General features: G+C 36.9%; 1 protein-coding gene across 4 annotated transcripts in view; it reads left to right on the top strand.

The window, feature by feature from the left end:
• Positions 1 to 13175, top strand: part of Slit2 (slit guidance ligand 2) — a 334272-nt gene that overhangs the window by 290462 nt on the left and 30635 nt on the right. For all 4 annotated transcript variants that reach the window (XM_085836687.1, XM_021161791.3, XM_021161793.3 and 1 more), the window contains one exon: positions 11178 to 11271. In XM_085836687.1, coding sequence (XP_085692813.1) covers positions 11178 to 11271 — 94 coding nt within the window. The remainder of the gene's footprint in view (positions 1 to 11177; positions 11272 to 13175) is intronic.

Here is a 13175-nt window from a genome sequence, read left to right on the forward strand (position 1 = left end):
TTAAAAGCCCAAGAGGTTTATTTGTACAGTGAAACTGTCAAATCACTATTACTGAATCTACTGACTTCTATGCAGTTTTCTTAAAGCATTAGAAAGTTTGGTGCATTGTCACTAACATCACTGACATCCCACTGGGTTCCCAAACAAATCCAGAGCCAAGAAGGGGGAATACAGTTGTTAGAGCAGTAGCTATGCTGAAAGCATATCTTAGAATCTTCATGAACATGCCTGTTAAAGTCTAAGAGTTAACCTTGGATCATTTGAATTAACCTTGAATCAAAAGACTTTAAGTCCTGAGTATAGGAACCAACAGAGTGTTGATGGGTCCTAGCATTCAAGCAACACTTTGTGTATTCTAAGGATGATGGAGGGATAGATAGAGCATCTCATTCTCGTCTGTTATTGAGCAGTTTATTTTCTGTTGCTGTGTTGAGGTGACTTAGTGTGTTTGCTCACTTAGAGATATTGTGTGAAGAGTGAACTTGGAAAACATGTTAAAAAAAAATTTGATCTTTTAGACTGAAAATGTGGCTCCCTATGCTGTCTGTTTATGTATCTAGTAATTCTTTGGCTTACTATCCTCTTTCCATTTTATAAGCACAAAAACAATTGATGGTCTGTGCCTAACGCCAACTGTATCTCCAGATCACAGCAGAAATTATTCTGCCATGAGAATATATACTTAATTAGTGACATGCACACATTCTTAGAAACTAGCTTAGTACTTTATATCACCATGTGGTTTCATAAGCTGACAATATTTTGCACTTATGTTTATAAAAGATGTGTTGCTACAAAGAATTAGCTGTTGACTTGATTTTCTTTTAAAGCAAACCTTTGTGGTTGGCTGAAATGGCAATGATATTATAAGTCTATGGATACAGACAGTAACTGCTGAGGAATAGCATTATAAATCAATGATACTGTATGATTCAATGTGTGCTTACTCAAGAATATACACCTTGTAAGTATAATGTCTACCTGAACCTACAGCACCCACTATAACTTTCATACCTCTTGTTATAGCCAGTCCCACTTGATGCTACCTCCAGTCTTGGCTACTTTGCATATCATATGGTATGCTAATTGTTTATGCAAAACAAGTTTTCTTTTCTGAACTGATTGCTAGAGACAATCAGCCTTGTGGACCTTTGAAACATTTAGTTATGGTCCCCAAACTCAAGTGCATAAAGATAATTTATTGCTTTAGTTGCAAATTATTAGAACCAAATCAGTGCCTAAACCATTAATAATTCTTAGGATGACATTACACTTTGTCCCAGAATACTTGTTATTGGTATAGACGGAGTGTAAATGCATAGTCTTTAGTCTTGGTGTCTTGGAACCAGCATGTATAAAGTATAAGGCCTCTATTACTTAGTTATTTTCTTCTGTAACATGGGAGTAATGACTCCTATCCTCCACCATGTAGATGTTTGAGGAAAAACAACGATGATTAGAGTCTATAGGAAAACACTTGGATGGTAAATGTTCATACTTCTGGGATGTTGTGGAGCAGCCTGGTGAGACATGCTTTGCATTATCTGATGCCATTTCTTCAGGCTGAAGAATGGGATTTGGTAGATAGCTCTACCTGAGAAATGTGCACATGAAATAGATCTTTCCATGTTTTCACTAAATTTATTTTATTTTTAAGTTTTTGCTTTTTATGCTCATTATAAATAGACTGTATGCAGGGATAAGTGGTCACTTCTCTTAGCTCGTGCATAATGACACCTGTATAATGACATACTGAAAATAGTAGGACATACTGAAAACCAAAGAACTGTTGCCAGTAATTTTAGGCTTTCAGCATCATTTTTAATATTCGTGATCTCTTCATAACAACAGGGAGGCCTGCTGTTACTTTTGTATTGAAATGTACAAGGCCTGCATTTCAAAGTCAATATTGCTGTGGGCATAGCTGAGGTCTTCCAACGAAGAAAGCTAATGTTGTAGCCTCCTTTAACCACTTTAACTGGAGAAAGTACTTTGGCAGTCTTGCAAGGTCATGTGGTTTCTATTCATCTTCCAACATTTCAAGGCTTTCTTCAATGTATTTGAATCCCAGAAAACATTTTAGAAGAACTATTTGCTTTCATTCGTTCACAGTGACCACTGAGTCCAAAACAACAGTTTAACGTAACCAGACTTGCTCTCTCTTATTTGGATTTATTTACTTTGAAAAGAGAGTCTAATTTCTTTTGGACTTGCAGTAACTATTGGCTAAATTCTTTAGCCATAGAAATCTATGAAGGAAGTACCTCCTCTCTAGATTTGTTTATTTGGAGAGGTGAATTTTTCCATCTGAAAGTGCATAAGATGTTTGCTGAAAAAATATCTAAGTCAGGACACTACTAACTATTGAAAGTGATACAAAACCCACCAAGCACTTCCAGGATCACCCAGCCAATACGAGCTGTGTTCTCAACTGCAGGTTCAAATCAGGTCATAGACGAGGCTGGTGCAAAGGCATTGCTGCACATGTCTCAAGTGCATTCACAAATAAACACAGAGATGCTGTTGGGGATAGACTTTGTCACTGTGAACACTGACCACACTGTGTGGGAATCAAATATGATTAAGCAGCCATGGATACTTTCTTTTAGAAAGCAAAAATTCAGAAACATTTTTTTGGTTTGTGTTTTTCATCCTATAAAACATCAAGGAACCTGCCTACCTCAAAATTCTCTGAAACCTTTCTGTGCTGAATTGTGATTCACCTTATTTCACAGGGTTTACCTATAGCACAACCCACATTAAGCACAAACCACCTTTGATGCACATTTCACAGGGAGGACAGCTATCAGTAACTCATGTATCTTCAAGATGCCACTCCCCTATACTCCTATATTAACAACTGAACTTCATTAAGTTTCGAAAATGGGGACCATCTAACTAGTTCACAGTCATATCTTGAAAGTCAATTAGCTATTTCTAATTTAGAAGACAAGTTTCAGAACGGAGGGCCCAAAAAAGAAGTAGATTGTTAAAGGGAACCCTTGGTAACTTGGTGTTCATAAATCACTTGTCACTTACTGACAGAAGTTAGAGCATTCATTGCCCTTATCACTAGTAAGCATGCTAAATATTTACATGGAAGACTTGACATTGATTTGACTTTGGTAACATGCTCTGATGCCTAAAACTGTAGTTTTTAATGCAGTATGTAACACAGGCCTTCCTTATATCAACACATAAGGAGAAAACATAACTACAATTTGTTCTTCGTATCAACAGACTGAACACCCAACCAACCATGGATCAGGAATAGATAAGGAAGCTTATCTCTGGACTAAATATGCATATGCACTTTTTTCTTGTTCATGTCCTCTACAGCATGGCAACCATTTGCTTTTAAACAGTGTTAAGGAGATTGAGTAATCAAGACCTGGTTTAAAGTGTATGCAACAGGGAGCTGGATAAGTGATTCAGTGATTAAAAGCTCCAACTACACTTGCTTACCAATCTGGGTTTAGTTCGCATGGCCCACATCATCTGACTCACAGTCACTTGAACTTGCTCCAAGAAATTCAATGTTCTCTTCTGGGCACTTTACTCACATCCACAAACCACACACAAACACACACACACACACACACACACACACACACACACACACACACACACTTTAAAAATAATAAAATAAAACTTTACAGTTTGCAATGAGATATGCCTAGGTTATAAGCAAGTACTAGTTCATTTTACATACTGAGAATAAAGAGGAGCTGCTGGAATGATCTCTCAGTGGTCCTAACGTTGACTGTGTTTTCCTCTAGTGAGAACAGATGAAATTCCACCCTTCTACATAGCTGAGATTCTGCCTTTAGTTTTAAAATTCGGCAAAGAGAAACAACCAGCTCTGTTTGTCTTAACTGTTCTCAGACATACCATTTGTGGGCTAACATATACAGTCCCTCTGTTACTGAACTCATCTTGATTTTCTCCGATCTTAATCATTTTTGCAAAATAAATTGTAGAGATGACTGACCTCAGATAATGTTCAAGGCATGTTTGACTCAACACAATCTCCAGCTGTTTAATTCTCTTGCTCCTTTAGGTCACCTGTGCCTTCTATACCTTCAGTAACATTTAAAATATATTTTCCCACAGTCAGCAGGCCAGCCAGTGCTAACCTTTCATGTTGTTTTCCCCACTGAGGTACATGATTGATGGGAATGGAGATTTCCAAAAATGTACATAAAAGAACCCCTTGCCCTTGCAGGGTATATTTTAAAGAATAAAATTCTGTGCCGTTTATCAGGTTAGCTGCATATTTCAACACCTTCTTTTGCTGATCTAATGCCTATATAATAAAATTAGTATAATCTCTCCAGACTTTTCTTTCACAAAATTGCAAGCACAAACTTTCAAAGAATGATGTGTTTTACTTTGCAGGTATGTACTCTGGGGATTTCCTCAGGAATCCAGCCACACTTCCTTCCTCACTACAACTTTACTTACAAATGTCATAGCTGATTAAGTTTAGCACTAGGATTCCAATTGAGTTATTTAGATCACTGACTTGTGTGTCATCTCCCTCGCATCAATATTAATGATATCAAAATAACTACTTTGGCTAGATTCAAGAAGAGCCTACATTGTCAGCCCCTCATCCTTCCCAGGCATCCCTGCATGCACAATTTTTAGAATATATTCCCAGAACACACATCCGTAAGCAAAAGGAGAACTGGGTCTAGGTGAACTAACAGTTGAGTGTCCACCAACACCATCTAAGAGTCCTTTTGTTCCCTTTGTGGTAGGCATTCCTAACTGGAATTCAAAGTTTGAGCTATTAGAAAATGTGGATAGTCTCTCATTCGGTTACTACTAATACTCTTCTGTAGAGCTCCATTTTGTGTAAAATAAATTAATAGTTTAAACAGTGAGTTTGAGTTAGAAATTTCCAGAAATACTGATCCTGGTTCAAAGTGACAAAATTATTATATCTTCTGAGTAGAAGATAGTCTATTGTCTTCATCATAGCTTTTAAAATGTTTCTTTCCTTTCCTTTGCTTCTGTCATATAACTAAATTAAATTTGGCCATTGCTGACTCTATGGCCTTGTGTGGCACCCTGGCATCCTTGACTCACTCCTTATGTCTCTCAGCTTCACTCTCTATCCTAATTCGAGGATCCTTCTCTATGTTCCCGGCCTTCACATGACATCTCTAAGTCTCTCTCATTCAGAATCCCAGTCTGTTCTTCCCCACAGCATCATCCTTTGAGAACACTAGAAACTTTTCTTGCTTAGATTCAAGCCAGAGACACTTTTAAGTATGGTTGTGGTATAAAGCATTAATATGTTCTCCTTAACCCTCTCCCTCATGGACAAATTCCACAAAAATAGGAGCAATTTTTCATGTGGTCACCATTATACCCCAAGCACGTTCATGGGGTTCCATACATAGTTGGCATTAAAACTATGGTGTGACAGAAATAAATGCAGTCCTCAACCCTCATCGAGCAAAGGTCTCTTTGCAACAGATGGAGACCATTACAGAAAAATCACAACCAATCTAAATGCAGAGTTGTGGAGCTAAGTCCTAGTGAATACATCTACAGAACATACCCAAATGAAACACTCAGGGAACATGTTGTGGAAGAGGGGCAGAAAGCTTATAAAAGTAGAGGATCAGAGCTGGAGAGATGGCTCAGCGGTTAAGAGCACTGACTGCTCTTCCAAAGGTCCTGAGTTCAATTCCCAGCAACCACATGGTGACTCACAACCATCTGTAATGAGATCTGACGCCCTCTTCTGGTGTGTCTGAGACAGCTACAGAGTACTTACATATAATAATAAATAAGTCTTTAAAAAAATGTAGAGGATCAGAGATTCTGAAGTGAGACTGTGACTCTTATTAACTTCAGAGGCTTAACTCATTAAGTGTCACCAACATAACTGCCTCAGCATGAGAACAAGGACAATAGCAATATACACTCCAAAGGGAATGAGGAAAAAACCCCAGAGGCCCCAACCCTAATCAAAGTACTGCAGAAAACCCAGGAATGCTGAGACCAGGAGAAATAATCTTCCCCAAGGAAGAGAACACCATTTGGTTATCTAATGCCAAGTGATCAGCCTTACACATAACATTCATACAGACTGAGCATATAGTTATATGCATATATTTACATGCACATAAATTTATGATTGTAAAAACAATTAATGGAAAAAGAGGCCATAAACTCAAAAGAGCAAAGAGAAGTATATGGCAGAGTTTGGAAAGAAAAAAGAGAAGAGAAAAATGATGTGATTGTATTGTAATCTCAAAAAGGGAAAAAAACATAATTTTCAAAAATGGAAGAGGGAAGAAGATGGTCAGGTTAAAAGTCTTAGCAGCTCCATTTTGAGACCTATAGGTCTTTAGAAAAATCTAAAGGCAAGAGTCTTTCTATGCAAAGAGCAAAACTGTTATCAGTCTGGAAGCAAAGTTAGAATTTCTATAAAAAGTAAAATCATTAAAGCAAATATTTAAGTAAAAACAAATAATAAAAATGTGGTGAGAGTTAAAAGTTAATAATTATTTTAAAAAGAACAACTGGTAGAATATGGTATAAATATTAAAGACTTTAGTAGATTGCAGTAAGAAATGTGACTAAAAAATATGACACGAGGAGAGAATTGAGAAGGACGATAAACAGATGTTGCCCGTTGTATTTGAAAAAGCAATAGTAATATCAGTTAAACAGATATATTTGAAATGAAGCAAGAGTCAAGGTTCGCTCAAGGTACTGTTTCCCAGGGGAGCCCTCAGTGTGTATTGAGGCTTCTGTGTCTTCCTTGTTTATTGGCGCTCTGAGCTCAAGCTGACATTTGTTTCCCACTGAAAGCCATAATGTTGTATTGTGTTGCTCAGTGTGGTGCTCTCTGTTACTTTCCTATCTACATCATCCATCTCTTCAGAGAAATTTTTCTTTTACAAAAAGGCTATTTTAGAGACACAGTTAAACTTTAAATCTTCAACTGTAAAACCCCCTTTATCAATGAAGAACAGGGGCCCAGAAAATTAAAACTAGTGCATTTCAAACAGACAATTCTTTGATATCACATATAGTTGCAAAACACTCTTCAAGGAGAAACACCAAACACACACACACACACACACACTTTTCACCAATAAGAATAGATTCCTCACAGAATCTCCCCATGTTGGCGTCATTTCTCACTCCAAATCAGACATTATAAACTCAACTTTTACTGTTCTGCCTAAGAAATGACCATCACAGTTTTTCAGCAAACCTGGGCATTCATGAAAGCATACTGGAGACATTATCTTGAAACAACACATGTAAATTAGAACTGTCCTGAGCAAGCCAGGATGACTGTTCATGTTAACACTGAAGCAAACTATGCAGGAAAAGTGTTTTCAGGGAGGTTTAGTAACCAATGGTTTGTAGTTATTTCTCAAGGGTGGGGCTTTGTAACATCCTACTCTCCTTGGTATCATTCTTCCCATGCTTCCCTGTAGCTCATACATAGTAATATACAATTTGTTTATTTCTAATCCATTATTTTTACCAATCAGACATACAGAGAGAAGGTGATCAAAGAAGTAGGTATGATTCCATAATAAAATAATAATAATAATAATAATAATAATAATAATACATCCATTTAAAACATGTAGTATGTGGTGTAATGTCTTTGGAAAGCTCTAGCATGAACAAATGTTGTCTTTGTGCCATCTTAGGTCTACATACAATGGATCATTAATTTCTCTTTGTTCTGCTAAGTAACAGTCATAGCACCAGCAATCATGGTTCACTCTATCTGTTTCAATATGCAAAAGCAACACAATCTGTGAACCCCTTCCTTCAAACACTGTTAAAAGCTGGTACATTAGGGAAATGAATTTGCTCATCTAATCAAAAGTGGGATCACAAATACTGTGAAACCACTATGTCCCATATATTACTTTACCATTGGAACTTTTAAGGACTCAAATGGAAAAGCAATGCAGATTTCCTGAGATTCACAAAGGCAAAGGTTTTCTGTGTTCATGTGTCTTGAAAGTTAGATGGGTACAGCCACTGACCCATCACTATAGCATATTTTTCTAAGCCAATCAAATGAGTTGACACATTTTCTCATGCCAAGTTAATAACATAAAGACGTGCTGATTGGTCAGTAGATTATAACCCAAGCTATATAGAATAGAATTAAGAATATGCCCACCTTGTTTCTCCTGTCATCTTGAAAATGATAATCTCAAAAGAGGGGCACTCATTGAGGTTACCTCAATCTTGTGACCATTAGAAAACAGAACTCAACCACCTTATTTTCTGTTGTTTTCCTTCTGAGAATAATTTGGATACATATACTTTAAAATGAAGTAAGACATCCTTCTCATGTCAGGAAGGCTGTACAATATTGCAGTAATAAGTCAGGAGTCTTTGCTTTCATAATCCCTGAAATACTTGCTCCTGTTCTTCCTGGAAACAGGGTGCTGTTATACCCATACAATTTCCAGATTTAATGTGCATGTTTAGTGCAGTGCCTGTCAAGGAGACTTTGTTTATTTCCCATCACAAACTCAGCTCCCAGGACTCACACTGCAAGATGCCATTTGCATTTTAAAAGTTTCTCTTCTCCCAAATGTAGCAGAATTAAACACAATTAGGAAATTTAAGAATGAGCCCAATGAAAACATTTATTTTCATGTTCCATCTGGGAAATTCTAAAGTACAAACTTAAGAGCCTAGCTACATTATTAGTGATGATTTAGTTATTACATGCAAAATTAAGAAGTATGTAAGTATTAAAAACTAACCTAATATGAATATAATGAGATAACCTGGAACTCTTGCCTTGACTATTGATTGCTCAGTAGATGGTGTTTGAGTTAGCACCTTATACATCACAGTCTAGGAAGAGGCAAACTCAAACACACCAGGATTTGTGTCCAGTCTGCTCATGTAGTGAAGGAATGAGTGGAAAAGTAATAATAATAATAATAATAATAATAATAATAATAAAAGTGTATCTTCAACAGCATATTCATGGCCTTACCATATAGTTATACTACTGATATAAGTAGGAAAGAGGAAATTGACAAGTTAAATGTGAGAGAGACTTATTAAAGCAAAGGAGACGTTAGCTCAAGCATGAGGAGTTAATTTGTAGGTTGATGAATGGACCACAGTGACAAGAGTCTAGGTAGACGGAGCTAGAATGGTGAGTTAAACAGTAATCACATGCACCCGGTGTTTTTGCAGCAGTTATTAGTGAGTGAAAGCCTTTTTATCTTCAAAGTAATCAGCCAATTTTATACCAGAGTCATGTAGTTAGCCATGTATGCTAACTTGTATGCAAACATGTATGCAAAAAAAAAATTATGTACAACTTCTGTAATGACTAACATTTTTAGGCTCCTTGTGTAACAATAAGGAATGCATATATGATATTAGGTGACTTTTCTCCTGTAAGTTGGGTGCTCACTCTAAAACCATAAAACCATTCCTGACGGATTTAGCAATCTGATCATCCAGCGTTTCCTGAGCCATTTCTCTTTCTTCATTTCTTAGCATATGGAATCTAGGGAGCAATTTCCCAGTAAGAAGGGAAGGTTCGAAATTTTGGGGTTTTTCCCTTGGCGATGAGACCCAGTCTGGGCGTTCTTTTCCAAGCTCAGCATTCCTCTCTGTTTGTATACTGAGAAACACTTGAAGGCAGATCTGCTCACTTTATCGCACTAACCCCAGCATCTCTAACAGCTGCACAGTGTTGACAAATTGTGGTTTCCCTGAATTCATAGGTCTGGCCAGGATTAAAATGAGTAAAGGAGGAATCCTGCCCTTCCTCCATATTTACAAAGCAAATTCATATTTATTGACAAGCCAAAGTGTATATAGAATTAATGCTTCTATTTATCTCAAATGGCTGCTCTCCTTTGATATGTGTCACAGATTCTTTGATCTAGACTATCATATACAGCCTGCACCCCCAGATGAGTTTCGCAACACAACGAATCAATTCCATCAAAGTCACTTAGGGTAGGAGTCCTTGAAATAATAAATATTAAATAAACTGTTTTAAAAGTACCTTATCATATACATATGGGGTTAAACTTTTCTGTCACGGGTTTATAAACACAGAAATTCTTATGGAAAGGAAATGAACAATACCTGCCTGAACTTATTTGAATAGTAATAACTTATGTGAAATAGTAATAGCATAAATCATTAGAAGATGTTTTCTTATGGATTATCAGAAATGCAGTTCTATATAGAGTACCTATTATCTGCATAGTTATGTTTGTAGTTCATTCACTGATTAGATTTTAATTCATTAGAGAGTGCTTAGAATCCACATTGTTATAGTCTCATTTTTCATTCACTGGTGAAATTTACAAGTCCTAGAGAAACTGTTCTGTTCTCTCTCTCTCTCTCTCTCTCTCTCTCTCTCTCTCTCTCTCTCGCTTCATATATGTGTGTGTATGATATATTTATTATTTATGTTTTATATATATATATATATATATATATATATATATATAAAGTATTCCTTGGTCTTTTTAGTGACACATAGAGAGAAATAAAAAGTTTTTCGCCAAGATTTATAAGACATTAGAGAATATGAAGATAATTTTTTCAAACATAAAACTACAGAAGAATATGCCAAACTAAAAGAAGCAAATACCAAATTATTCCATTTCAAATTACCTTGTTTATGTTAAGGTCAAAATAAGTCCAAATTCCATTATCTTGTCAAGTAGGTACTAAGCAGAAGTGTGGTGAGGGAGGTTCCAGACATAGAGATAAATCCGTTTCTGGGTATAGATAGACCCTGATCATTTTGAATCGGTTACTTTTGAATAGATTTTTTTGATGTTCATTTATTTTATGTTTGTATGTTATACTCCAGTTTAAAAATAATGTGTGATTAAATGTAAAACTTAGGAAGAATGAAAAACACTCAAAAGTCCTCTTCCTAACCAAGTAAATTCTAAAGGGTCTCACCTAAACCACATATCACTTTATCAGCATTACCTGAAGCCTTGAGCCTGTTTAGCAGTGAAGCCAGTACTGAACTTGGGCATGTCATCTTCTGCACCCATATCTCTTGTGGGGTGGGTCCTATTTTGCCTTGTTTTCAACCATGAGCTGTGATGCAGCCTGTTGGCTTATGCCTGCCCTCCCTGGTTGCAGAACTAACACTACTTGCCCTATTGCAGGTGAACTGTGTGAGGAAAAGCTGGACTTCTGTGCACAAGACCTGAATCCCTGCCAGCATGACTCCAAGTGCATCCTGACTCCAAAGGGATTCAAGTAAGTCCAAAGCCAGTTGGGGCTCACAGTGGAGCTGGGAATTGGGTTGGGGGGTTTCTTTGAGCAATGTGTCTCCTCCACCATCCTGAGTTTCACAGTTTTGCCAAAGATTAAAGGATGGGTCATATGTACTCTAGTGTTTGTGACAGTTTTGCAAATAGTTATGTGAACCATAGCCCTTAATTAGCAAGAAAAGTAAATAAATAAATAATACAGAGAAAGCTTCTGTTCACCACAATGTCTAGGAAGCCCTTTATGCAATGAAACAGCATTTGAATTAGCTTTTTGACATGCATTTAAAGGCCAATCCAATTAAGTTTCTAACACCCACCAGGTAAATGCGTTTTAAAACCGAGAAATTGGGTTTGATGTAACTGACAGTTCTGTGGTCTAGAACAGGCAGTTGACTATGGAGGCTGAGATACTGTGGCCAGGTTACACTGTTCAGCCCTGGGTTGTGAGTGCTGTCTTTCTGTAATCATTGATAAGGACCATTATTAACCTTGTTCGTGGGATCTAACACAACCCATTCACACTGCATAGAGAGCTCCCACAAGTGAGCTAACAGATTGATCAAAGTTATTTCCTCCCCACAATATTTCTAAAATATGCTGATACCAAATTAGATGAAACCTTTGTTACAACCTTGAAAAATATGAAAGATAGATCTACCAGCAGTTTTAGAGCTGGCAGTAACTTAACTCACCTAAATTCTATATTTTAAACACAAGGGAACTGTAGCCCAGAGAAGTCAGGTACCTGTGCTAAGGCTGCATATTAATTTACCAGTAGAGCTGAATCTAGACTTAATATTTGCAATTATGTGGTTCATGGAAACCATATTCCTATCAATATGCTTTCTAGTTTGTTATTACCAGGGTTGGCTTGGAATCAAGGTTAGACTGGATTCTAAGAGATGACACAGACATTCTCAGGAGTGAAACCATGGTTACGTAAGATAGCTGACAAAGACATCTTCTATTCTATCAGCCAGTGTTTGCAGCATCTCTAGTCACCGAAGTATGGGGATGGCACCACAGTACTTTATCACTATATGCCTCTCATACTTAATTTCCTCAGTGGACTAACCGGAGCCTCGCAGTACAACTCGAAGTTAAATTCACTCATGTCTGGGAAACATTGTATGAGCAAATGGAATTTGAACTGTATATCTAAGAGTTTGATTTTTCTTTTCTTATTTCTTTTTTTTTTTTAATTGAATTCTAAGAATTCAATTCAGCCTTGCGTTTGCTGGACAAAGGCCCTCACCCTCATCTGTGTCTCCAATCTTTTTACTTTTAGTTATATTTTTGAGAGGATGTTACCAAGTTGCTTGGGTAGCAAGCCTAGGCCCTGCAAGGATTTAGATAATTACTAAATAGGTTATCACATATTCAGAGCAGAGGGGTAATGTGTGCTCAGTGCTGACAGAGACCACTGTCTTTGAGTGGTTAGTGAAGTAAATATTAACAGAATTTTCTTCTCCCAATATTACCAGTAAATTTGTTTTAAAATTTAAATTTTAGAATACATGGATGTAGTTGTGGCACATCCTGGCTATGTGCACTACCTTACTGACAAACAAACAAACAAACAAATAAACAAAAATGGATGTGGTTCTGAGTCCATCTTTAGTTATATTTTCAATTCTAGCCAAAAATTGAATGTCTTATAATTTTTTTTTATTTTATACACAATGCTTCATTGCATTCTATTCTGCCCAACTCTGCACGAGAAAATTGCTTTAGTTCCCAATGGCTTTCATCTGCCCACAGTCGAAGTTGACATGTCAAATCTACATCCCTTATGTGGAGCAAACATCACCACTTTGCACAGAATTAACAAGGATGGTTTCCTGGGACACTGTATCTGATAAACAGGTTCCACAGGACTTTATGTAATTC

The sequence above is a fragment of the Mus caroli genome, unplaced genomic scaffold (assembly GCF_978045245.1).
Source record: "Mus caroli unplaced genomic scaffold, Mus_caroli_1 scaffold_4, whole genome shotgun sequence".
Taxonomy (NCBI): Eukaryota; Metazoa; Chordata; class Mammalia; order Rodentia; family Muridae; genus Mus; species Mus caroli.